General features: G+C 44.7%; 1 protein-coding gene across 2 annotated transcripts in view; it reads left to right on the top strand.

Moving 5' to 3' along the window:
- ACYP2 (acylphosphatase 2) overlaps positions 1–15,604 on the top strand; it is a 28,799-nt gene extending 13,195 nt beyond the window's left edge. For both annotated transcript variants that reach the window (XM_027898216.1, XM_027898217.1), the window contains exon 4: positions 14,992–15,604. In XM_027898216.1, the coding sequence (XP_027754017.1) occupies positions 14,992–15,106 (115 nt within the window). In that variant the 3' untranslated portion in view covers positions 15,107–15,604. The remainder of the gene's footprint in view (positions 1–14,991) is intronic.
- The last annotated feature ends 8,424 nt before the right edge of the window (positions 15,605–24,028 follow it).

Raw genomic sequence — 24,028 nt, 5'->3', positions numbered from 1 at the left:
TTAATGAACTCTGTAGGGAACAGGGCTTTTTAAACCTGTTTTCAGGCACCCTGGTAATATATAATTCACTCATGACTCAGTGACAGCATCTTGATTGACTGCATTGATAACAATGTTTTTGTGACAATGCTTTGCTTTTTCTCAAGGCCCCAGTGCTTGGTACAAAACTGTTACATGGGAATTGGAATTCTATTTTAAAGAAAGGTTTTCAGTGTTATGTATTGCAGAGCAAGTTGGCACCGAGATAATGCCAAGACCCAAAGGCAAGCAAAGTATGTGAATTTTGGCTTAAAGACCCCATAAGATTTCAGCTGGTCTCGTGATTTTTTTTTTGATACTTGATTAATACATCTGAACACGTGGGATTATCGCTAATCTTTAGTGAAAAGGAGATAGTAAGAGTATTGTGAATAACTTCCAGGTATTTCTTGTTCTGTTCAGGTTCATTGCACACTTTGTTCTGGTGTCTGGTTTTCACTAATAAAGAAAAAAGGATGGTAAAAATAAAGGAAACAATTCTGTTCAAGTAAGGCTGTGATATATATAAATCTTATTTCTTTTGATCAGACCCAGTGTGATACTAATGCCAAATAAGAGAAAATAGGTCCTGAATCAGTTGGTTGAGCTGAAAAATCTGAATTTTTTTTCAGTTCAGTTTCTCAGGTTGTTTGGCTTTAAGCACAAAACAAAATGGATGGGATTTTTGTATTTGTAACTTCTGCAAATGCTCAGTTTGAGCGGCAAAGCTGGATACATTGGAGATTGGCAGGGCTTCTGGGGTCGAGTGAATTCTCCTTAGCTTCCCCTTTAGAGCTCTGTAGGGTTTGAGTGGTGCCAAGGAACCATTTTCCAGTTGACTTGGCGTGTACAGTGTCGTTACTGTCAGGAAAGTTTTGCTCAGTGTGTAGCTGAGTTCTGTGTCCTTGCAGAAATGGCGCAGGGAGCGGCACTGGTTTCGTTTTTCCAGATGCATTTGCCATTTCCAGAGCTTCTCCTGAAGTCATGGCTCGCTCCTGACTCATCAGGCACAGGGTCCCCTGAGTCCTGAGCTTTCCAGAGGGCAAACAACCCTTTGGTCGTATCCACAACAGCAGGATTTGTCAGTTGTTTAATGAGTAACACATTGTCAGGGTAAGGAATCATATTTACTCAGCAAAAGTAATTAATTTTGGCAATTAACCATCAACTGGGGCAGTGGGTTATCAGGATACAATTAGTCATTGGTGCTTTTGGGCTCGAGACAGATATTAGAATATTGTTGTGGAAAATGAGTTATAAATGAGTTGGGAGTTGTGGAGTGGATGCTCTTCCATCAGCTTTTTAAACTACTCCTTTCAGATACTGCTTTTGCTAAATTACTAAAGGCAAGGATGTGCAAATAGGTCTGAAAGGGCTGAAACTGCCAGGAAAAATGTGTTTAGGTCCAAAATCTCCGCCAATGCCACCAGTACTGGTGGGAGCAAAGAGGTGACTTCTGAGGTGGCTTTGCAGGAGTGAAAATGCCTTTGCCTGAATATATTTAATAAGCTGAATTCCAGGATAATGGTGCTGATACCAGGCAGTGGAATGACTATGAAAAGCCTTTTATCTCTTCTACAATACGTTGACTGTCTTTTCTGCCTCTGTTTCTTTTGCTAAAGGACACAGTTGCCTGGAGACTATTGACACCACTCCTCGTCAGTCCTTGAGTCGAATGAAAGCATCCAAGATCTTTTTCAGCCGTAAATTCTAATATTGAATCATGCAGGCCTTTGTCTCTAACTGCTCTACTTCACCTTATCCAGAGCTGGGGAGACCTTGTCCCTGACCAGCTGGCCTGTGCTCCTCTGTCTTGGTGCTCATATCAGGGTTCCTTCCCTGATTTTTCTCATTTCCTTTTTCTGATTCTCTGCTGACGTCTCATTTCTGCTCTGCTGGAAGCTGCACTTCTCAGTCACTGGTACAACACTTTTGGCTCTGGGTATCTATCAAAAAAAAAAAAAAAAAGGACAATTTTAAGGTGGTTGTGTTTGCAGGACTTGGTTCTCGTGGCACTGTACCAAATACGTGTACATTTAACTGAAGTTACTCCCTGTAGATGTGCAGTAGAGGCTCTGTAGTTCAGTGTTTTCACACTAGGTGTCAATCTACTTGCATATGTAGAAGTAGCTCTTTGGTGCCTTCTAGATACTTCTCTTACCAACTACACTCCCAGAGTGCTGTTTTCCAGCTATTTGCAGGGGAGTCAGTGCCATGAGAAAAGGGACGAGTTGAAATATTCATCTTCTTTTGGTGGCTGAAGTTGAAGAATACTTTTTCCGAAAGAGACAGCAGCTTTGGGACTGCTGAGTGTAATTAAACCCTTTGGTTTTGGTAAAGCTGCTTGACAGCTTTAATGGAAAATGATGTTTCAGCAACATGGAGTGAGGAGGTGGAAAGGATTACTTTCTACTCACAGAGCAACTAGTAATTGTTATTAACTATAACTCCTTTACTCAGTGAATGAACCTTCCCCTGTTACAGCTCCAGCCTTGCTACCTCATCGACCTCTTCTGAGGCCCCAGAGTGCAAAAGCTTTTCTTTTTTTCTAGTTGAGCAGTGTTTAAAATGGTTTAATTAGTGTCTGCGCAAGATGAACTTGTTGGGAATATCAAAGGATTATTTCCACAAAAATGTCTCGCGTTATACTCAAATTCTGTCAGATTAAAGTATTAAACCAACCGTGATTGTGCCCTTAGTGTCGTGCAGGGGCTGTTACAATTTAGGCAGTAATAGTAATAGCAATACACCAGTGTAGGTAAAACCCTTCTTAAGGAAATGTGTTGGTTTTTGCATGCCCCTACTTGTTTGGATCAGAGTTCATGGGTTTGTGTGTCTGAAATTTCACATACTGCCAAGTGGAATGTGATTTATAGTTGCATCCTAACTAATTGCGTTAACTGCTGAATTCTTCAAAGCCCTCAGTGCTTTGTCTGGGGCAAGAGAAAACACCCCATGATTTTCTTTTCATTTTTACAATATATATCAGTACCTTGGTAATATAATTTCCTGGGATTTTATTTAATAAACTGAAGAGAATAAAAATGCCAAACATCACTGAAGAACCAAGCTGTTTGGTATTCTTAGTCATTTGGAGATCTGGTCTGCATTACTGAGGCATCAGGTTGAAAAGTGAAAATACATTCAGCATGGCAGTAGAACAGACACCAGACACAGCATCATGGCTTGTTCAACTGGATTTGGATTTCATTTGCATCGTCTCAGATGGGAGAAAGTTACTTAAGGGTTTTAAATATGCAGAGGCCTGAAGAATTTTTGCTTCATTATGAAGTTAATTGCAGATGAAGGGTGAGACAGACTTGGATTTCTTAAACAGCTCAATAAATAACTTGTTAATTATTGGGAGGAGGGGTTGGTTCTAATATATTAACAAGGTTTGTCTTCTGGCTTTTTTTTGGTGCTTAATTCCACTTGGCAGCTCAAAATGCTTTGGAACTCCTGGAAAATGGAAGTTCTTGGTTTGGGGTTTTTAGGGGTTTTGCTGAAATCCTGTGTTTCTGACTGAGATTCATGGAAGGAATATGGTACAAACGTGGCTTTTATAGTCATGCCTCGTTTATTTTGTGTTATTTCATAGGACTCGGTATCAGTTGCAGAGACATAAACTTGTCTGAAGTGGCTGGTAAATGTGGTGAATGTATATAAAGTAATAATTAATGAGAAATAATTTGCTTTCAGAAAAATTCTTTTGATGAGCTGGGCTGATTTGTATTCTCTAGGCAGCATCTGTCATGCAACAGTTTCATTATCTGAAGGAATTTTGCCATAAGGGAAGTGTTTTGCATTCCATGGCAAACACAGCCTCTCCCAGGGCTCGCTGAGGTGCCCTGAAGAACTGTCAGTACGCAGTAATTGCTTGGGACTGGAAGTTTCCTTTCCAACTGGATTTACTTTCAGAACATGTGAGGAAGGAGTGCGGTTTGAATGTTGCATAGTAACATCACAGCACGGATTTAGGCCCTTTATCACATTTTACATAAAAATCCCCTACTTTGAGAGCTGTTCCTTGGGACCAGCCTACAAAAGTATTTTTATAGAAGCACAGGAGTGGAAAGTGTACCTAGTTCTCTGTTTCTCTGGCTTCCATGTTTGAGCGTATGGGCCCTAAGGGGGGTTTGTTCCCTGTCACCTGATCTTCTACTCACACACTGGAGATGTTCTGGCTCAGGTCTTACCCCTGATGTCAGACTTTGCAGTGCAGATGCTGCTCCTGCCTTCTGCAGGACCCAGCAACCAAGGAAACTCCTCAGCAGGTGGGAGGTGGTGCTGGACATCAGCTCTGCTTGGGAGGGGAATAAAGAGAGAAAAACTGGGGACACGAGAAGGTTGGTCCCTGTATAACTGCAGTGCTCCCTCCTCCCCCTCAGTGGTGTCTGGGCCTGGTGTGCAGCCAGGTTTCCATCAGAACTGGGGGACTGTTCTGGTTCCTGTTACAGCTGCAGCCCTGGAACTGTTCTGTCCGGTGTGCTCGTGGTAAATGTGACTGCATTAAAGGGATCTGTGCAGATAAAGGCCTCAATTGTTTATGCATAGTTTACTGTTCTGCTAATTTGTTCTCCTTGGAGCTCTCCCTGTTCAGCTTTAATTAATCTTGGGAGGGTTGTGTGTATATTTAGGTACAACAGATTTCATTGTCTTCCCTGTTGCTTCAGGGTTTGGCCAGTTGATGTTTGCTGGTCACACCAGTGGTGCATCAACTGTAAATTTGGGGAAAATGTGTGACTTCCTTCCCAGTAAAGGCAGAGGTTTGTGTTTTGTGAAAGATAGGGACCCTGTTCCTGGTGTCCTGCAGCATCTGCATCCAGCAGTGCCGTGGGTTCTGCAGGGAACCTGCTCCAGCAGTTCCCAGCTCTTTGTCCATCTCCAGGCACAGCTGAGGAGCTGTGGATGGACCTGGTGCTGGAACTCACCTTGGAAGGCAGGGAGAGGAGGCCAAGGCTTATTTCTCATCCATCAGCTACATCTTGATTAGTTGGGCAGGGTTTTTTTTGTGCTTTGCTTTTATCTTTTTACTGCTACTGTAGGAGCAAAGCAGCAGACATTAATATTTAATGAAATATTCCGGATCTCAGCTGTGATCACATTGCTTTTTGTCTGGATTAAAAAGGGTGTTGCCTCTTCAAGTTCCTGCTGGATTTCTTGTGTCAGGAGCTAAATCCAGACTTGATAAAGGAGAAAACTTCATCCCTGAGTTAGAGATATTACCATTTTTTGGGCTATATCTGTAAGGGTTCAGGCCCTTGGCTTAAAAAGGTTTATAAATTACTATCCCAAAGAGGAAGCTGTTTTAGTGGTTGGATGTCACAGGTGTCACTGAGCTGATCTTAACATACACCTCAAAGGTGAAGGACTCTTAAGAAATGGACCCACCAATACTTATGAATTTTGGGGATTTACCTTCCATCACTGGAAAGGTAAGTCATGAGCAACGTCCAGCAGTTAAAAACAGGCTGGAAATAATCATACTTAAAGCTGAAATGCAGAGTTTTATCCATTTGAGGGGATTAAGAATGAAGGAAGCATGGTAGTATTTATGTACTGTATCAGAATGTGTGGATAAATAAGCAAACTCACATAAGGGAATAAAGGTTGTTTGTGTCATGGAGACAAAGGAGAAAGGACAGAAGGATTTGTACCAGAGTAGTAAGAGATCTGTCAATACTTAAATCCTGGGCTCTCGTTTGAGTTTTCATTTGACTTATTTCTACAGTTCCAAAGAGGAAATAACCTTGGACTATAGTCCTGAATCCATGAATTCCATGAATGCTCTTGGACAGCCCTTTTTGTGAGTTGTGTGTGAGCTTTGTAATGGAAAAGAAAATTAATTTCCAAGTAGATAATCTTGATTAGCCTGGTAGCATTCCATACTCTCCCTGTTGTGTCCTAATGAGGCAATTAGCTACAAACTCCAAGCTTTGTCAGGCATAAGGTTAATGAAATATTTGTGCATAAATTTCAGTAAAATTAGCTAAGAGTGAAATTTGTGGGTTTTTCAGGATTTTTTGTAGCTCTCAGTTCACATCACAATCCCTGTCCAGACAGAAAACTTCAAAAAAAGGGGGAAGGGAAAGAAAGAAAACAGCATAAATTTCAGAAAACAAATGACATGTCTGATACTTCTTGACAGCCCCTGAAGCTTGAAGGGAAGATGGGGGGGGGGGGGGGGGAGGCAAGATGGGTTTTAGGAACACATTTACGCTTTGCCAATAGTTCTTTTCTTACCAAGCACCTTAAAATACCCAAACCTGCTGTAGTTAAGAAATGATAAAGCATAAACAAAAACAGTGAAAATGGGTGCAGGGGGAGGTGCTCCTGAGTAGTTACTGACAAGACTCATTTAGGGATACTTGGAAACGTGTGGAACCATTGTCTTTCCAAGATGCTTTATTTGATTTGGGCTTCCTTAGATGTTTATTTCTTGTAAGTATTTGTAGTTCTTTGTGTAAATGCTGTAAAAAGGTCAAGTCTGTCTCCCTGTGCTCATTATGAATGTTATTGTTGACTTCAGTAGCAACAAGATGCTGCCTTCAGTAGAATTCTGCTTTTATTCTACTTTTTCAGGTCTGGAACTCTCGACACCAAAAGCATGTGCTGTTAAAGGGCAGATTCTGAGTCAGCAGGGAAGTGTCCAAAACAAATGGGAAGTTCAGGTGGAAAGATCAAGCCAATTATCCCCAATAATAAAGTAAATCTGGTTTGCTTTCTGTGAGTGGGAACTTCAAGAATCAAATACCCATCCCTGCCTTGAGAGGGTGATAGCTTGGGATTCTTAAACTGAGTTTATTTTCTAGGAAAAAAGAATTTATTTTTTTTTTCCTAGAAGGAAATCTGTTTCTTGATTCACTTTATTGCTGTTGCAAATAAACAGGCAAATACTGTCAGGTGGCCAGCCTGCAGATCAAGTTCATAAAAACATGGTGCAGTACAGCACAGGAGCCACTGAACAGCAAGAGCACGGATCAGATCTGATTTCAGCAAGGATTAGGAGCCTTGTGGAGCAGTTTCTTTACACAAAGAAACCTTGACCCAAGATTCATGTTCATGCTCTGCTGACTCCCTCGGATGGCTTGGAGCTTTCAGGGTGTTTTTCTCCTCAGTGAGCACATCCAGAGTGACAGTGCAGAGACCCCAGCACAGGCTGTGCCCTCGGGGGGCTGCACTCCAGAAATCTTTCTTCTACCGAGATTTCTTAATATTGATAGAAATTATCAAGCCCAACAATTAGAGGTGTTACAGAGCTGGCGAGGAGGGAATCAGGTAGCCTGTGGTTGAGAGTTATGTCTGGTTCTCTTGTCTGAGATTGAGCTGATCTCTCCAGCATCTCTCCTGTTGGAGTGGTTTGGGGTCAGGGCTTGGAACGCTTTTTAAGGTGAGGTATTTAATAAAGTGAAATGATAACTTTGTGGAACTTAAAAAGCCAGGGGAAAATGAGATTTGTATTGGATCTGTCACAAATGGTATTTTGAATGTATGTCAGGTCACGAGAAAAGCATCATGAAGAAGTAATGTGTTCAAGAAGGAAAGCAGTTCTTTTGCTGTAAATGAAGCATCTCCCTGGGCTGTGCCGGTGTGGAAGGAAGCAGCTGGTGCCAGAAGGGCTGTCTGCCCTCTGTGGGGACAGCCTGGCACATCCCACCCCAGGGCCCCCTGCCTCGGGCTGTTGTGTCTGCAGGTACCTCAGGGCAGCTGGGACAGGGTGTCTTTGGGAAGAGTGAGGGAAACAATGAATAATGCATATCCTAGTGCTTGGTAACAAAGGGGATGTTCCTCCCAGGGAATGCTGGCTGTGCATCTTGTGTGTGGCAGGTGCAGGGTCCCCTTTCCCTGGAAACACCATGCTGGAGGCACCCCTGGGGGGCTGCAAACCACCAGCAGCTCCTCTCAAAGAGACAACAGAGGAGCTGTAACACCCTCGCGGTAATCTTCTGCCTCCCCCTCATTGCAGCTATGTTTGTAATGCCAGAAAAATAGAGCATCTTGAAAGTAAGTCTTGATTAAGCTCAGGTTTTCTCAGCTCATAAGACTTAAACCAACTATTAACTAGGGTGAACCACTTGTTTTCTTGTCCAGTTGTGCTCTAATAGAACATTAAGACACTTTCCTTTTTATTCAGATTCTAAAATGTCTGTGTTATATCACAGTTGCTTTAAAAAAGGCAGCTTGAGGTTGGAGGTTAAAAAGCTGGGTGTAGCTGCTTCCTTGGAAAGTGTGCAATTTAAATTAACAAGAACACTTCAACACACTTTTGCAAGCTAGAGTGGAAAAGAAACCCAAAGTTCTCTGTTGTGAGCCAACCTGTTGGCTTGTGAGCATTCCAGTAGGCATTCTAGGGAAAGGTAAATTTATGTATGGTCACTGGAAACGTTAAATATTGTCCCTCTGCAAAATGGTGGTGCTTCCCTTTCAGGTTGAAATTGGGAACGGCAGCTTCTCAGTGAGCTTCCTTGGATCCTTTCAGTCTTTTAACTATCGGAGAGATTTGTAAAGTAAGGGAGACTTTTGAGGAAAATAACAGGATCCCAGTGGGGATTGAAGGAATTCACTCTGGTTTGGTCTGGCATTATTTTTAGTTCTTGCATAATAAATGAATCTGTTGTTCTGTGTAAATCTCTCAGCTACAGTGAGGATGCAGCAAGTGTGGAAATGGGGGTGCTGGTGCTCCTGTGGCTGAACGTGGGTACCAAAGAACAGAGAAGTGTTGTCTTCCAGATTCCTGGCTGGATTTGTCATCTGGACCAGTGGCTGTTGGACTCTTGCCAGGCTGTGTAACAAGAGGGATTTCTGTGGAGCTGGGTCGGTCCAGTGTGGTGACTCATTCTGACTTCCCAGGGCTCTGAATGGCCGAGGTGAGGGTTTGAGGAGCACTCGTGGGTGGGAGATGGTCAGTTGGAGTCCTTTCCTCCCCTCAGTCTGCAGTGCCCTGTCTGTCCTGGGTGCAGTTTGGGGGTGCTGGTGCTGAGCTTTCCTTTCCCAGCAGCTTTTGCTGGCTCCCCACAGCAGCAGTTCCTCCTCGTCCCAGCTCCCTGTGGCCTTGCATTGCATGGATGTGGAGTGAACGTGCAGTGGCACTCTGAGCAGTGAACGGGGTTAGCCAAAATTCCTGCTCTGCCCGGGGAGCCAACTTGTCTCCTGTAGAGGCAGATGGATTACAGGGACAGAGTACAATGGGCCTTTTGGCTGCTCCTGGCTTTCTGGGATGTTTACTGCCCTGGGAAGACAAGCTTAGCTGGAAATTCCCTTTGTCTTTTGCTTTCTGTAGGTCAGTGTGGACATAAAAGCTTGGTTAAGTTACTGGAATGGCTGAATTTGGTTTTACTTTTCATTTGCTTCTTTACTTTGGAACCAGTGACTGCAGTGTTCCTTAGATTCTTCTGATAAGTTCTCTGAGAGAAGCCAAAATTGACTTGCCTGACGTGGTCTAAACAAAGAGGTATACTGATAACTTTTAATAAAAATATACTTATGATCTCATGTTGAAATTATTAAATTCTCCTTGAAGGTTCCCAAAGTGATTAACAGGAAAATGCACAACAGATCTTGGCACTGCGTATGACAAAAAAACAACTCCAGGCTTGGTTTCTTTCCTTCTGGGATAATTCCTCCTCTTTAAAGTAATAGGTGAAGACATTTAACATAGATCAGATATCCATGGCAAAGTAAATTTGAGGTGCACGGAGCCAAATTCTGTGTTAATGCAAACGAGTCGTGATCACTTGTACATTAAAAGAACATTGCCAGTGACCTCCAGAATGTGATGAGTAACATACAAACCATTTTTCTCGAGTTTATAAGTAGAAATGCCCCACCAAAATGTGTATTTGAGGCTCATATCCCGCAATATCTGTGGTATCTCAGATCGTGCTCGTTTGCCCTTGCTGCTGACATGCTTTGCAATGCACCTCGAGGAACAGCTCCTCGTGGATTCCCTGGGGAAGTACCGGCCCTGGGAGCAGCAGGGAAGGAAGGAATAAACAAATTAACAGCATCCATCTGACAGCTGTGTTTAAAACAGCCAGTCAGGCACTAGTTCTGGTTAACTATCTCTCTCCTGCTCTAAAGCAGTTCCAGACCTCGTGGTAAATCCCGATGTGCTGAGCCATTCCCGTTTTTGGGAAGCAGGGAGCACAGCCAGGCTCCCACCCCCCTCCAGGCTCCAGCTCTATTCTGGGCCACTGTGCCCACGCCTGAGCAGCTTGTTTGGTTTCCAGCCCTCCCACCTGTTGGGCTGTATCCTTCCACCCTGCTGCTTTGGCTTCCTGGGGTTAATCCTCGGGAGTAGCCCCTCACTTGGCTGGGATGTGGTCAAGTGTGGTGATGTGGTGGGACCACCTGAATAAAGGGGCTGCAATTCCCCTCCCTTGCACTTTGCTTTGTTCCCCCTCTGCGACTTCCCTTCCTTTTGCAGGGGTGCACACATGGTTTGAGTGCTCTTGGCCTTGTTCTGCACCAAAATATAAGCCCTTTTCCCCAGGATCCCTCCCATGTTTCCTTCCAGAGCCTGTTTTCTCCCCCTCATTAAGGCCTTTGGCTCAAGTTAAAATGCTAAGCGTGTTTTGGTTGTTTTTTTTTCTCATGGGGCTCATGGATTCAAATCGTGTCAAATCCCAAGGTTTTATTCTTCCTGCTGCTTTTGCACAACAGCAAAGCTTATAAATTTTCTTTCTGGAGTCCTCTTCTCCCCTGGGGCTCTGGCAGCAGGAGCAGAGGTGCAGGGACAAGGCAATGGCTCTGCACTAAGCTGCGAGATGTCTTCACTACCCAGGCTCCTGGAGGCTTTTCCTGCTCTATTCCAGGTTTATAAAAACACAGACTGTAAGTAAAATATTCTTAGCCCTTAAGATTGGAGAGAAAAGCTTGCAAGCCATGGCTGAAGTTCTTCCCAAAAGCTCAGGCACCAGGCAGCAATGAGAGAATCCCACATTTCCTCTGCAAGCATGGAAATAGCAAGATTTATGAGAATTGGACAGTGCTGCTGCAGAAGGCAACAATATTGTGGAGGTATTCTATAAATATTTGCAAGCCTAGTCTATATGCTGTCACTGATGTAAATACAACCTTCAAAAAGCAACCTCCTTTCCAGTATTTTATCCTAAACAAAGGGAAACCAAGTATAAACAAGCCAGGGCCTTTATTTTCTCTCCCTCTAAATAAAAGCACACATTTCTCTTGTTGCACTTCAGTGACAACGTGCTTGAGGTGAAGAGAAAGGAATATTCCTAATTTGTCTAGTTCACCAGGAATTAATGTTGTATTTGCATTAATGGCATTTTTATATATTATGTATGCACAATATACACAGTATATATTATTTAAATATTATTGGCACTTCAGGATCCTTTTCCAGCACTGTAGACTGTAAATTCTTCCCATGTCAGGATAAAAGTTTGAGGTTTTGCATACAAAAAAAAATGAACTATTGTAGGGAAATATTTCAGTCAGAGAACAATGCCAAGCAAACTGTTTATTTTAGAGAAATCTGGTTTATAGCATAGGTTGGAGTTTAAAAAAATCTTAATCAGGAAGTCAGAAGGTTACTCCATTTCCTCAGTATTCCAGATATCCCTGTGTTTTCAGGCTGTGCCAGCATTATTAATTATGCTTATTAATGGTGGCACTCAGTGCCCAGGTTCAGTTGACGTGATGGTGTTTGGTCAAAGGTTGGAGTTGATGATCCTGGAGGTAATTTCCACCCTGAATGATTCAGTGATTATCCTGCATCACAGGTGAGGCTCCTTGAACACCATCTCCAGCCAGCTCTGCAGCTCTGACCTGCCCAGGCTCTGCTCACAGCTAGGCCAGTGTTCCTGCCTGGAACAGCCAGGCTGTTCCTGCCGGGATCCCATTGGGAACGGAGCAAAGCTGGCTCTTCAGATGTTGTTTTCCAGTAAGTGATGAATGGGAAGAGCTCGGTTGCCTCGGTGATGAGCTGGCACAGCTTAGCCAGGCTCCTTTAGCTAATGAAGTGATAAAAGGGGGAGGAGGACACATCCAACTCTTGTAGGTTCCCAGGAGGAAACCCCCATGGATGTGGGGATGCAGAACTGTGTGGTTGGCTTGGGAAGTGTTCCAGGAGCACTGGCCTGGCTTCTCCCCAGACAGGGAGATTGTGTAACTCAAATCTGTGCTTATCCATGACTCGGGCAGCGGGATCAGAGCATGGCCACGAGTCACTCCTTGGACATGCAGTGCTTGGAGAGAGACTTTGGACAAGGGGCAATGGCTTCAAACTGACAGTAGGTTTAGATGGGATATTGGGAAGAAACTCCTTCCTGTGAGGGTGGGAGGCCCTGGCCCAGGTTGCCAGAGCAGCTGTGCCTGCCCCAGCCCTGGAAATGTCCAAGGCCAGGTTGGACGGGGCTTTGAGCAACCTGGGATAGTGGGAGGTGTCCCTGCCCATGGCAGGGGGTGGGATTGGATGGGCTTCAAGGTCCCTTCAAAGCCAAACCATTCCACGAAATAAAACATGGTAGGGAATAGCTATTTGGAGCAGAGCTCTTGTTCTGGGCTCCTCAAAGCAGTCAGTTTAGAGGGATGTATCTGTTAAAACTGAAGATTAAGCTGTGTGGTGTCCTGTGACAGCAATGTCCTCGTTTGCTTCAGACAAGTGGGGTGGAGGATGTCTTCACACTCCTGAGGAGCAGTGGGTAGGAGCACTGAATTTTAAAGTGGATGCTATAAATGTCAAGCTGAAATTCCAAGTACTGGTAATTGTAGCTCATCTCCTGCACAGGGAGATGTGAAGTGAAAGGAAATTAGGAAGGCTGAGTGAAGCAAGAGGAGGGCACAGAACCTTGTCTTAACTGTTCATCTGGGTAGTCCTAAGTTAATACTATTTTTAAAAATACCACTGCTAGCAAAGAGATTGGAGGTGACATTTAATGCTCTTGAGATAAAGGAGGAAACAACTTCTAGGAAATCCTGATTTCCTGCTTTCTTAGCTTGTAAAAAATGTGCTTCTTCATAGCACTGGTGACTGGGCTGTGCCTTGAGCAGAGAGAGGGGAGATGGGTGAGGAAAGGCCTCAGCTTTCTCCTCTACCTCCTGCATTACATAAGTAATAAAACACTCCCATCCTGTAAGGGGTTTCCATGGAGCTGGGTGGCTCTAACTGGATTTCATAATGTGTGCTCCATCCTTATGTGAGAGGCTGTGGAGCTGAGAATGGATGGAGTTTGCCCTGGCACAGTTTGCAGTTATTTGTTCCCACAGCGGAGCCTGGGAGGTGGAAACAGCCAGGTGTGAATCTTTGTTGTGAAGGCTGGACAAGGAATATACTCCTTTTGGCTTTGTCCAGGATAAATTCACCTTCAAAGCAGGGAGGGAAAAGGAAATGGTCTGTTCACTTGTAGTTATCACATTATTAAAACAATAATCTTTGCTATTTTTAGAATATTAATTCAGTATCTCAAATACATGTTCTTCTTTCTCACTCAGGGACATCCAACTTCATTAGAGACTTTCCTGGTAAATAAAAAGGGCCTTTTCAATTTTTTTCCTAGTATGGAACAAAATGGGCTGGTCTGTCCTTAGGCCCTTGTCCTGCTGTTGGAATATCTGGTCTGCCTGGAGGGCTCCAGCCCAGAATGGCAATTTGGGTTCTCCTGTTCCACTCCTGTCTGATATTCCTTACTGGAAAGGCTCCATCTAAAGCAGGGGAGAAGGCAGGTTGTTCACAGCAGCAAAGAACAAGAGGTGTGAAGATGTGGGAACACATGGCAAATATTTATATTGGAGTTCCTCAGTGCTGAATTAAGGTGAATTCCCCTTGGAACACGAGATACCTGGGCCTGCTTTCTCTTTCATAGGACACTTTTCCATGGAGAGCTTCTATTTTAGTGGTAAAATGGCACTGAAGGCAGGTTTAGAATTGTCTGTGCCAGTGGTGAGATCTGTTTGTGAGGGATTAGCATAATTTATGAGAAAATTATTTCTGATAAAAAATCCCCTGCACGTGGGGTCTCAAGATGTTTGTGTATCTCAGGTGGGATACACTGATTTACTGGCTCAAGGTAAGCAACCTCTAAGCACAACTGTCAGCATAAAGACAACAACATTGTCTCACTGCAAGAATATTGCATTTCATAGTGCTCTGTGTGATTTTTGTAAAGGATTAATTAGCAAAACTCTCGATGAGGCAACTTTTATTGACTTCAAATTGGAATTTAAGTAATTATTGTTCATACTAATGAGTTATTTATCTATACCTGCTTATGCATTATAAAAGGTGTTTGTGTGGGAGTATTTCTCCTTTCATATGGCACACTAAACCACTTTCTTCTTCCTGTTTTTAAGAGCTTAGTACCACCAAAAGCGCTGACCAAGTGCTTTCTGTAAATAACCCTCTAAGCACTCACCTGCTGCATCTCCAGTGTTTGGATGTGCAGTTACCCAGACTGCCCGTGTCACAGCCACAATCTGTTACAGATCACTGTTGCTTTTGACATCATTTGGATTCTTGTTTGCTCTGTCTTTGCTGGTTTTGAACTCGTTAACTTTCACTTCAGTTCCCATTCTTTTAGTTGTCAGCAGAGGGTAAACTAAACTGGCTGTTGGAATTCTGTTTTCTTGCTAATTTTCAGTTATAAGTGGGTTTTTAGGTCCTTGCTAAAGAATAGCATTGAATCTGCAAAGGTAATTATACCTATTTTAATGCTATTAATAGTGTTTAAAAGGGATCATTGCAGTAAATCTGCTTTAGCCTTTTTGTCAGCTGTGATTTTATGTAATATTGTGTAATGCTCCCTGAAACACTGGTGGCTTTTAAATAGCTTGGCTTGCTTTTGAAGTAGAGAGGGAGGCAAAACAGAGAACAGCTCATTTGGGGGAGTTTCCTTGTTGAAAGATGCTTTTTATGGCTCTCAAAAAAAAAAAAAAGGAGGGGAAGGCATGACAGGAGAACAAAGCCCAGGTGTCCAGTGTTCACCTGCTCACCCTCTCTCGTCTTTCCTGCAGGAAGTCCTGGCTGAGCAAAGTTGGAAGCCCAAGTTCCCGCATAGACCGCACCAACTTCTCCAACGAGAAGGAGATTTCCAAGCTCGACTTCTCGGGGTTTAGCACCAGATACTGACCGAAGGAAGCATCCCAAAGCATGAAGATGTTCCTGCTCCGTGATGTTTGCTGTGCCTCTATCCAGTGTCACAAACACTAGGGATAACCATAAATGCCCCCTGTTCCCACCAAGTAAGAACTCCTGGTTTTGCTGTGTTAGGCACCTCACACCAGGAATGTCAACACTTACCATCTAAAACGCCAATATCTAATTTATTGCAGCTCAAGAGACAGATAAATGCTTAAAGTGTCCGTGGTTATCTGTGCACAATGAGACTCGTTGCATACAACCATCTGGTACCTGATCTTTACACTGTGATTCATCTTTCAGGTGCAAAATAATAAATTCATCTTCTGCTGTTTGTAGTCTCACCAAAAACACTTAACTGCAGAGCTGGAACACAGAGGTTTATTGTAACAGCTCTGTACTGTAGATGATGCTCTTTGGGATAACTACTTAAGATGTGGTGGTAATTTATAATAAATTAAAATAAATAGAAGCTGCCTCAAACTGGGATTATCTAACCAGCTGTGGTTTAAAGTTCTCCATAATAATGCAGATAAATCTTGGAACGAGATGATGAAATGTGTGGCCTCTCACCCCGTGTGTAGAGTGAGCCAGTGCTCATGTTCAGCGCTCTCTCCACAGGCACAGGGGTCAGTCAGGGCTGCCTCTCCCACCCCCGTGTGCAGGACTTGAGCTCAGGATATGGACACACCAGGAGACTCCATGAGGATATTAAGCTGATGTTCCCACTGGCTGCTCTGTACCCCTTCCCAGGGTAGGTGGTGTCAATTTAGGCAGCTTCCCCAAATCTGCACTTCCCAGTTTTAATTTCGGAAAGGACACTTCACTGCATTCTTCCCTCTGTGCAAGGTGTGCACAGAAAGGTATTTCTGCTCCCAGCTGGGTTGATTTTCTTTGGGCCTCTGTGCACTAATCAGCAAGTTTCCTTTCCAGAATTTGCAGGAGTTAATTTTAAATTGTGCTGTGGTTCTACACAAGCACCCTTTGTTGAAGTCATGGCCCCTGACTCTTGTTCAGCTCCTGGTAAATGGCAAAGTTCAAGGGCAGCAGGGGCTCAGTAGCTGCTCCATCCTCTTGGAAAACTCCTTCCTGCCCAACAAAAGGACTTTACATTTTCCTTGGAGCCACCTGGCAGAAGATACCCCTTTGGGTCAAAGGTTTTCCAGCCCAGTTGCTTTGCTCATGTTTTGAGCAGCAAGGAGAGAGGAATGCAGCAAACAAAGGGGGCATTAGATGTGGAGGAAGAGCAGCCAGAGGGGAAATTGGTTGGATGTGTTGGCAGGGGTGGAGCTGGCTGCTCAGAAGGACTTGGGAATTTCACCCTGATTCCACTAGGAAGGTGTAAGGCTTGAGGAGGGGGAAGCAGCTGTTTAAAGTGCTTGCTTTTTGTGGGGAAAAAATATGTGGAGAGAGAGCTTGGGAGAAGTTGAGACCTGTGTGTAACTTTCTCACATACTGAAAACCAAAAAAAAAAATACTTGAATTTGTTGTGAGCACCACTCCAAGGACCTGAGGACCTTTCCTTAGCAATAAGGTAGTGCTGAGCAACTGGGCATTCCAGGTGTGCTACTGTTTCCCAGAAACCCTGGGCAGGACTTTCAGATGAGGAGGAAAAGGGAAGGAGTGTCATAACCTGTACCTCCACGGTTTTGGGAAGCCATAGAGCCATTTGTGCTCCGTAGAATCTGGTTTCTTGGGAGCATTTTCCTGGGCTGCTTTCACTTGTTGCTGTGTTATTGCAGGTAAGGAAACCTTGCCTTGCCCTGTGTGTTCATCTTCTCCTTTTGTTTAATCCTCAGATTGTGTTACAGTATCGTGAACCCCAAAATCATCCCGTTTGTGGAGGTGCAGTGAGTGCAGGACAACACAGCAGAGTCTCTAGATTTAATGAAAACACCACTGATTTTGAGGAGCCAAAGAATTCCCGTGGTAAGATAGAGAAAAAAGCCAGAGTAGTTGGCTAATTACATACCAAAACTAAGTTAAGACCTTTTTCCTTTTCTGTCCGTATTAGTATCACTCAGTTATGACTGTTGATGTCCCTTAATTTTATTTTTGACTTATTTTTTCAAAGTGCAGTGCAGCAAGAATGAATGATGTCTAGGCCAACTTCATTCTTGCTGTAAGTGGAAACAGTTTCTACCAAATAGTTTCTATCTAAATATAAATAGTTTCTGTCTATAGCTCCTATTCTACAAAAAGTTTTTATCTAAAAAAGGTCGAGACCTCTGAAAGTCCATTCCCACTATTTCCAAGGTATTTGTGAATTCTGCACAGTGCTGACTTTCTTGAGGGGGAATGTTGTGCCTGACTTGTGCTCTACAGTAATTTAAGGAAGCTCACCTCGTTAAGCCTGAAGAACAGAGGTGTTAATTAAAATTAGAGCTTAACTCCTAAATAGCTGGCAATTTCAGGCACTTGTGGGTTTGTTTGTATTTGATTAAAGAATAGAAAATGAGACTTTCCCAAAGCAGTGAGCAGCGTGAGAATCTCCAGGGCTCTGCTGAGGAGTGATGTAACCCTGCACTGTGCCTTGTGCTCTCAGTGTTCATGTGCTGGAGAGCAGAACTGGGCTGCTGTGCTGCACCTACTCAGCCCTGGGCCTGCATGCAGGGCCAGGCGTGGTGGCATCTCCTGCCGTACTTTCTCTGGGGTGACACCAATCTGTCACTTTGCATTTCCTTGATGTCCTCGGGAGCTGCCTTGCCTGGCTTGTTTTCTTCTTAGAAAACTGGGGGCATGTTTGCTGCCGGAATCCTCTTACTAGACAGGGGGAAGTGGATTAGTGAAGGGAGCTTCCTGATTAATGCATGGCTCCCTCCTGCTGCCGGTGCTCTGGGAGGGGAGGGTTGCACTCAACCGCTGCTGCTGCTGGCTGGGCTTTTACACTCTGTGCCTCAGCAGCACCATAAACTGGGATTTCTGGTGTGTTGGTCACTCCTCCAGGCTCCTCACAGTCCCTTGTGTAGTGGTTATAAGTATCAGTATTAAACAGAAGTGATTTCTGCCTCAAAACACACTGCAGGGACTTAAAATAACTGCACTTGCCCCAGTTCAGTTGATGTCAATACTGACATAATTGGATAAAAAATATGGAGGTGGAAGATCAAAGGAGGAACAATCTCACCTTTGGTTAAAAGGGCTGCACAAATGGACTGGAAGGTTTTACTGGTCAAAATTCAAGTATGGTTGCAGTAATTAGGAGGGGACTGGTTGCCTTCCACAATTATCTTACTGTAGTAGTTAAGTTATGTAAGTGCAAATATAAATATTTCAGAGTAGTTTCTGATGAATCACTCCCTACATCGCTTGTGAGATGTAGCTGTCTTTATTCCACAAGTGAAGAATTACATTTGAGCAGCGTTGATGGGGGACTAGGAGAAGCTTTCGGCCCAAAATCCAACAAGCAGGTCTGTCTGATGAAAAGGCACTGTGGGCTCTTCCATAGCTGGGTGTTAGGAACTGACTCCTGTGACTGCTGTATGTTGGGAACAGGAAAGCCTTGCAGCGTTTCTTCTTGCGTTTGAGTTGTTCCTGAGCTTGAGTGGACACTGAGCTTTGAGCCATGTTTTGGATTCATGGGCACTGGATCAGTGTCAAGAAGGAAACTTCATCCACTCTAACCTTGTACTGGTGTGTGTCCCAGAAAAAAGGAACAGTGCCCTTGGGGATTTCTGGGACCAGTGTTTTCTGGGTCTGACATGCATAACCCCAGGCTGAATTAGAGGAATACCCAGAATCCTGGGTAAGCTGCAAGGTAAGCTGGCATTCCCTGGGATTTGGCAGGGAGATAACAGAACAAACAACGGAGAGACACAAGTTCTGTGCTGGAGACACTGACTTCTGTTCCACTGGAATTCTGCCAGGGACTTCAGTGGGAACAGTAATTGGTCATGGAGCTGGAGGAGCTCCGGAGCGAGGAAATGCATTATTAATGGGACAGCGTTGGAGCAGGGGGAGATAAGATAAAGGCACTCAGAGCCTCTTTCCTGGGGCTGCCTTTGTGTTTCCCCCATTACAGAAGGATCACTGTGGCTTCAGGAGCTCTAGGAAAGCCTGGACTTTCTTGCGTGAAGTTCAGCACTTGAAAGCGTGCCAGGTACTCACCGTGCAGTAATTACCCCTCTGTAGCTGCAGGGTGGCTGTGCCAAGGGTGGGAGCAGAGGGAAGGGGGTACCTGCAACCCTTCAAAGCCTTAACAGCAATACTAAAATTAAAAATAAAATCCCAGCTGGCCCATAGGGGTGGGAGGTAGAGCAGGAAGAGTACAGGGACCACGCTTTTAATAAGATCAGTGTGGAGAAATGCACCTGTAATCGTTTTTGTTGGAGCTGCACTCAATGGCACCACTGGAAATGAGTTCTTGGAGAGCAGCATAAATGGTAAGAGGTGGTGGGGAAGAGGGGCTTGGCACAAGGAAGTCTAACCTGAAGGAGTTTTTGAGCTGGAGAAGGCATTCAGAAGCAAAAGGTGAGGAGATTCTTGGAATATGAAAGGAGAGGCCAATGCTATATCAACTGATACATAACATTTCTGTAGCAATTCCTCCTGAACCGCTCTGAGGAGCTGAGCTCTTGTGGGAGGGGAAACCTTGCTGCCAGGTAAATAAATACACGACCTGTGCGTCTGCAGACAGCGAGGGGCTCTGGCAGCGCCATCCCTTCCCAGAAATAACTGTCTGCTGTCAGGAAACAGGCAGACAAAGGAACTGCAGAGCACGTTAAAACCGGTTAATGACCCACGGCGTAAGTGGGGGAGAAAAAAGCCCGTTCCCCTGTGGAAGTTTGCTGACAGGCTGGGAACAAAGTGATGACTAAATAGGACCATGTGCTGCAAAGGGGGGGTGATGCACCACATGAATGGGGTTTAGGCACCGTTTATCACAGTTAAGCCACGGCCTGAATGCCACTCTGCTGATTCCTTACATCCATTGTGCCCCAGTATAATCTAGCAGGCAGCAATGTGCCCGGGAGGAGGAGGAAGCTATTTCCATTGTTTTAAACTCGACTGCGGGCATGGGGGGGATTGACAAGGTTGTGCTTTCTCGTATTTCTGAGATATTTGGAACAACACTTTGGTCTGGAAGTCTGAATCCTTACATTCTGCTGTTTAAAGTGTTCGAAAGAACTGTGAAATTCCCCTCTGCTGGTTAAATCTGGGGGCTGTCTCTGCACCGAGGTGCAGGTTAATGCCCCTCATCTGCAGGAATTTGTGATCCATGGTGCATTTTATTTGGTGGATACAGAGGGATGTCACTCCCTACATGGTAAGCTGTGTTGGTGATGCTTCCATCATCCCTGTTTAAATAACTGGCAGTGTGTGGGTGCTTCCAGCTTCTATTTCTGTGACCAGTCTTTGTCCTGGGGAATAAATAAGAGTTCATTTTTCTGGCATTAATACCCCTGAGATTCCTGAGAGCAGAGTTACACAATTATTTGTAGAAATGATCATGTATGAAATAACAATACTGTTCTGACCCAGCCATAAAATCTACTCCTTGGGTGGTAGGAAGTGTTGCAATCCTGGCCTGCCCTTCAGTGGGAATTCTGCAGTTTTTGGGGAAGAAAGGAAAAAAAAAAAAAAAAGGGACAGAAATAGCCCCAACTTGTGATGTTTTTTGGCTTAGTCAAGGTATGTCTAAAACTCACCCACATTGTGAGTGAAATAACTAAATTGTTCTGGAAATCCTGAGATAACAGTTTCTGGTTGCTTTTTTAAATTTCCAGACAGTATTCCGGGAGCGTAGGGAATGAAAGCACATGGGAAAGCGGAGAGGTTTTTTTTTTTTAATATCCTTATCCTTTCTTTCCAAGAGCCACAGCCAGGACTTCTTTGCATTTTCTCCAACCTGTCTGTGGGGGAATGGAGGCACTGAGAGCTGTGCTGGATGTGAGGCTGTGATAATGAACAGGGTTTGAGATGCTGGCAGCAAATCACCGGGATCCCAAGTGGTGCTCAGTCCCGAGGGAAAGGCTGGGGTACATTAAGTTGCTTTGTAGCAAAGCCCTCGGGGAGAGGCTTTTCCAGTGGTATCAAAGCCAGTTTGCAGAGCCAGGGCCATCCAGCCAAAAACACCACAGGATTATCTGTTCTGAAGCACCCTGGCAATAATGAGGTGTCTCTGGTGCCATCACTGCAAAGCAGGAGAGAAAAAAATGGATTTTTCTCCCTGCCGCTACAATCCAGGAGGCATTACCTTCTAGAGACTAGGAGGCAGGCTTCACCTTGGATGCTCACATTCCCTGAAATGAAAGATGGGCTGGCAGCTGTGCGTTATTTAGTATCAAACAGCTGATGTGTCTAATAGGAGAAGTGAGGGGAAATACCCCCTGAGTTTTAAAACTCTGCTCTAATTGAGGCAGCAAACAAACACAAATCAAAGATCTGCAGCCATGAGAAAAACACTTGAGAGAACAACCTATTTCTTCGTGACCTGAACCAACCACTAAACTAATGCAGTTAAAGCAAGTATTCAGGAAAGAAAATTATCCCTCCTGCCTAGTAGACTAGAAAATTAGGGATCTTTGCCTCTTAGTTCCTGCTGCCACCCTTGGTGGCATCGCTGTATCTTTGGCTGGGTTGGTACATGCAGTACTTGCTGCTCAGTGGTTGTGGACTCTTTGGTTCTGCTTCTGTAGATCACAATTGTTAGAGAAAATGCTGCTATCAGTGAGACAAATCCTACCGAATCACTTGGTAGGTTTCCCACTTTCCCCCTTGATTTATTTCTCCTCCACCATCTTTTCTCACGTTTTGCACAGCTGAGCTGTGCTCCATCTGTCTGTGGCAGAGATGCTTATTCTTAGTCCAAGATGGAATTTCAGGCTCCTGTTCCTTGGTTACCACTTCCCTTTACCCCAGGACCTGGGTATTTGGATGTACGATATCGAGAACTTAAAATTTCAACTGGAGAAACCGAAAGAAATGGAAGCACTTTGGAGGCTGTTGCTGAGCAGCTGCTGCAGTGTGGAGTGTAAGGACCATTCACAGGCTTTGCTACACTCGGCTGCTTCCATGATGTTTTTTCCCCAGTCTTTTGTTGCTTCAGATTAGAGTTGTGTCCTCCTGGCTCATTCCAAGGCACTCCCTTCTCAGTGTTTTCTAGCTCCCTTGAGTCTGAGGTCAGCTGGAGTTTCACAGCCTGTGAACTCCCAGAAACCCCTGTCCCTCTGGGATTTGCCTTTCCATTTTACTCCAGGCTTTCACCAGTGATGCAGCTCCCTGTACACAGCTAATCCAGGCACAGCCTTCCATTCCCTGCCCCTCACTGCTGTCCTGCAGCTATTCCAGCTGAGCTGGCAGTGATCTCTGCTGCCCTGGCTCCTGTTTGTGCTGCTCTCACTCGCCTGGATGCGGGGGGTGATCCTTCCTGACAGTGTAACCCCCTGGGATTGCATTAGCCAGGCATGCAGAAAGGACAGAGTGCCTGTCTGGTGCAATGAAATAAACACAAGAGTGGAAAAATCACCAGCCAGAGGTAGAGCTGGGGCTGCCCTGCTCTGCTCCCCCATGGAGGTGTGTTAATGCAGGCTCTGCTTCCCCTGGATCTGAAAGCTTGTCCGTAAAGCTCCCACCTTTTTTTCTGTAGGCATCCAGTGGGCTTCCATCTGTTCAAATTGCTCTCTTTCATTAGGGAGAAAATGTTAGTATTAGAAAAGTGAGGCCATGTATGTGCAGCCTTAGGGGAATTGAATCCCTGAGCTGACCCATCAGTTCAGCTCAGAGTCAAGTAAGTTTAATCCAAGGAAACCAAATTACATGAACCAGTCTTATTTCTCCTTCATCCCACTTTACAGTAAACAGTGTTATTAGATCCTGAAACTTCGTTTATCCCTCCCTAACCACCTCTAGCTCCTTCCCTGAAGCACCCACTAAATCCCTCTCTGCCTGCATCCCACAATCCTTTCAGAGGCAATTGGCTTACAGCAAACAAGTGGAAGCCCAGTTGGCCACCTCGTTGTCCTTCTGAGGAACCCAGGGTGACTAAATCCTTCCACAAGGTGCTTTGGTTTAAACTCTTGCTGTAGGTACTTTCTCCACGCCTTCCTGGGCAGTGCTGGTCTCTGCAGTCTCACATTTACAGACACATTTCACTTGGCATTCTGCACGGGGGGAACAAATTAAGACAACTTCAACCTGCCTGTGATCAGGTAAGTGGCTCCAGTGACATGTTGAGGGCTGTAAATGTAAAACCCCAACCCTCACGTGCCCTTTAATGTATGGTTATAATTTCTTTTAAATGTGTTTGTGGGAAGAAATGGACAGGAAAATTAGACCTTGTGGCCTTGTCTATGCTGAAGAAACTTATCAGGGAACTTTAATTTCATTTCTGCTGTCAATCAGATTGGTAGAGTCCCTCTCTCTCTTGAGCTTAAACTTACTGCCTCCTCCTTTTCAGGTGAGTTGTTTCTTAGGACTGAATGAGGGTTGTGGAGGCAGTAGGGGCTGAAGCTGTGGAGTCACAAGAGGAGCAGCCCCCAGAAGGGTAATTTGAACTGGTGGTGTGTGGGTGTCACGGTTCATGCCACAGTGAAGTGCCTCACCAGCCACTGGAAGCTGGGTCTGGCTGTGGAAACACCACACTGGAGGTGGTTCCTCCTTTGCAGCTCATTTCTGCTTGAGCTCAAACAGTGTCAGGGTATCTCTGGGTGTTAGCTGGAATTAGGGAAGAATCACTCTGGATAGGTTGTTGTTTCCAAGGCTGTGAGCACTCATACTGTATTTGAGAACTGTCAGAGCAGCTCGGTGGTGATGGAGGTGCTGAGCAGGGCACAGGAAGGTAAAACCTGTCTGACTCCTTCCCAGAGTGCTGTTGGAGCTGCCCAGCTGGGACGGGAAGATGGAGAGCTCCAAGCACTGCACACGTGTGTATTATCCTGGACTTCCAGAGGGCTGAAGGGGGAGGAAAGCCAT

Source organism: Empidonax traillii, unplaced genomic scaffold, assembly GCF_003031625.1.
Source record: "Empidonax traillii isolate 1590-97213 ecotype Southwest subspecies unplaced genomic scaffold, ASM303162v1 scaffold584:size400879, whole genome shotgun sequence".
NCBI classification, from domain to species: Eukaryota; Metazoa; Chordata; class Aves; order Passeriformes; family Tyrannidae; genus Empidonax; species Empidonax traillii.
This window is presented reverse-complemented; position numbering and strand designations above follow the sequence as displayed.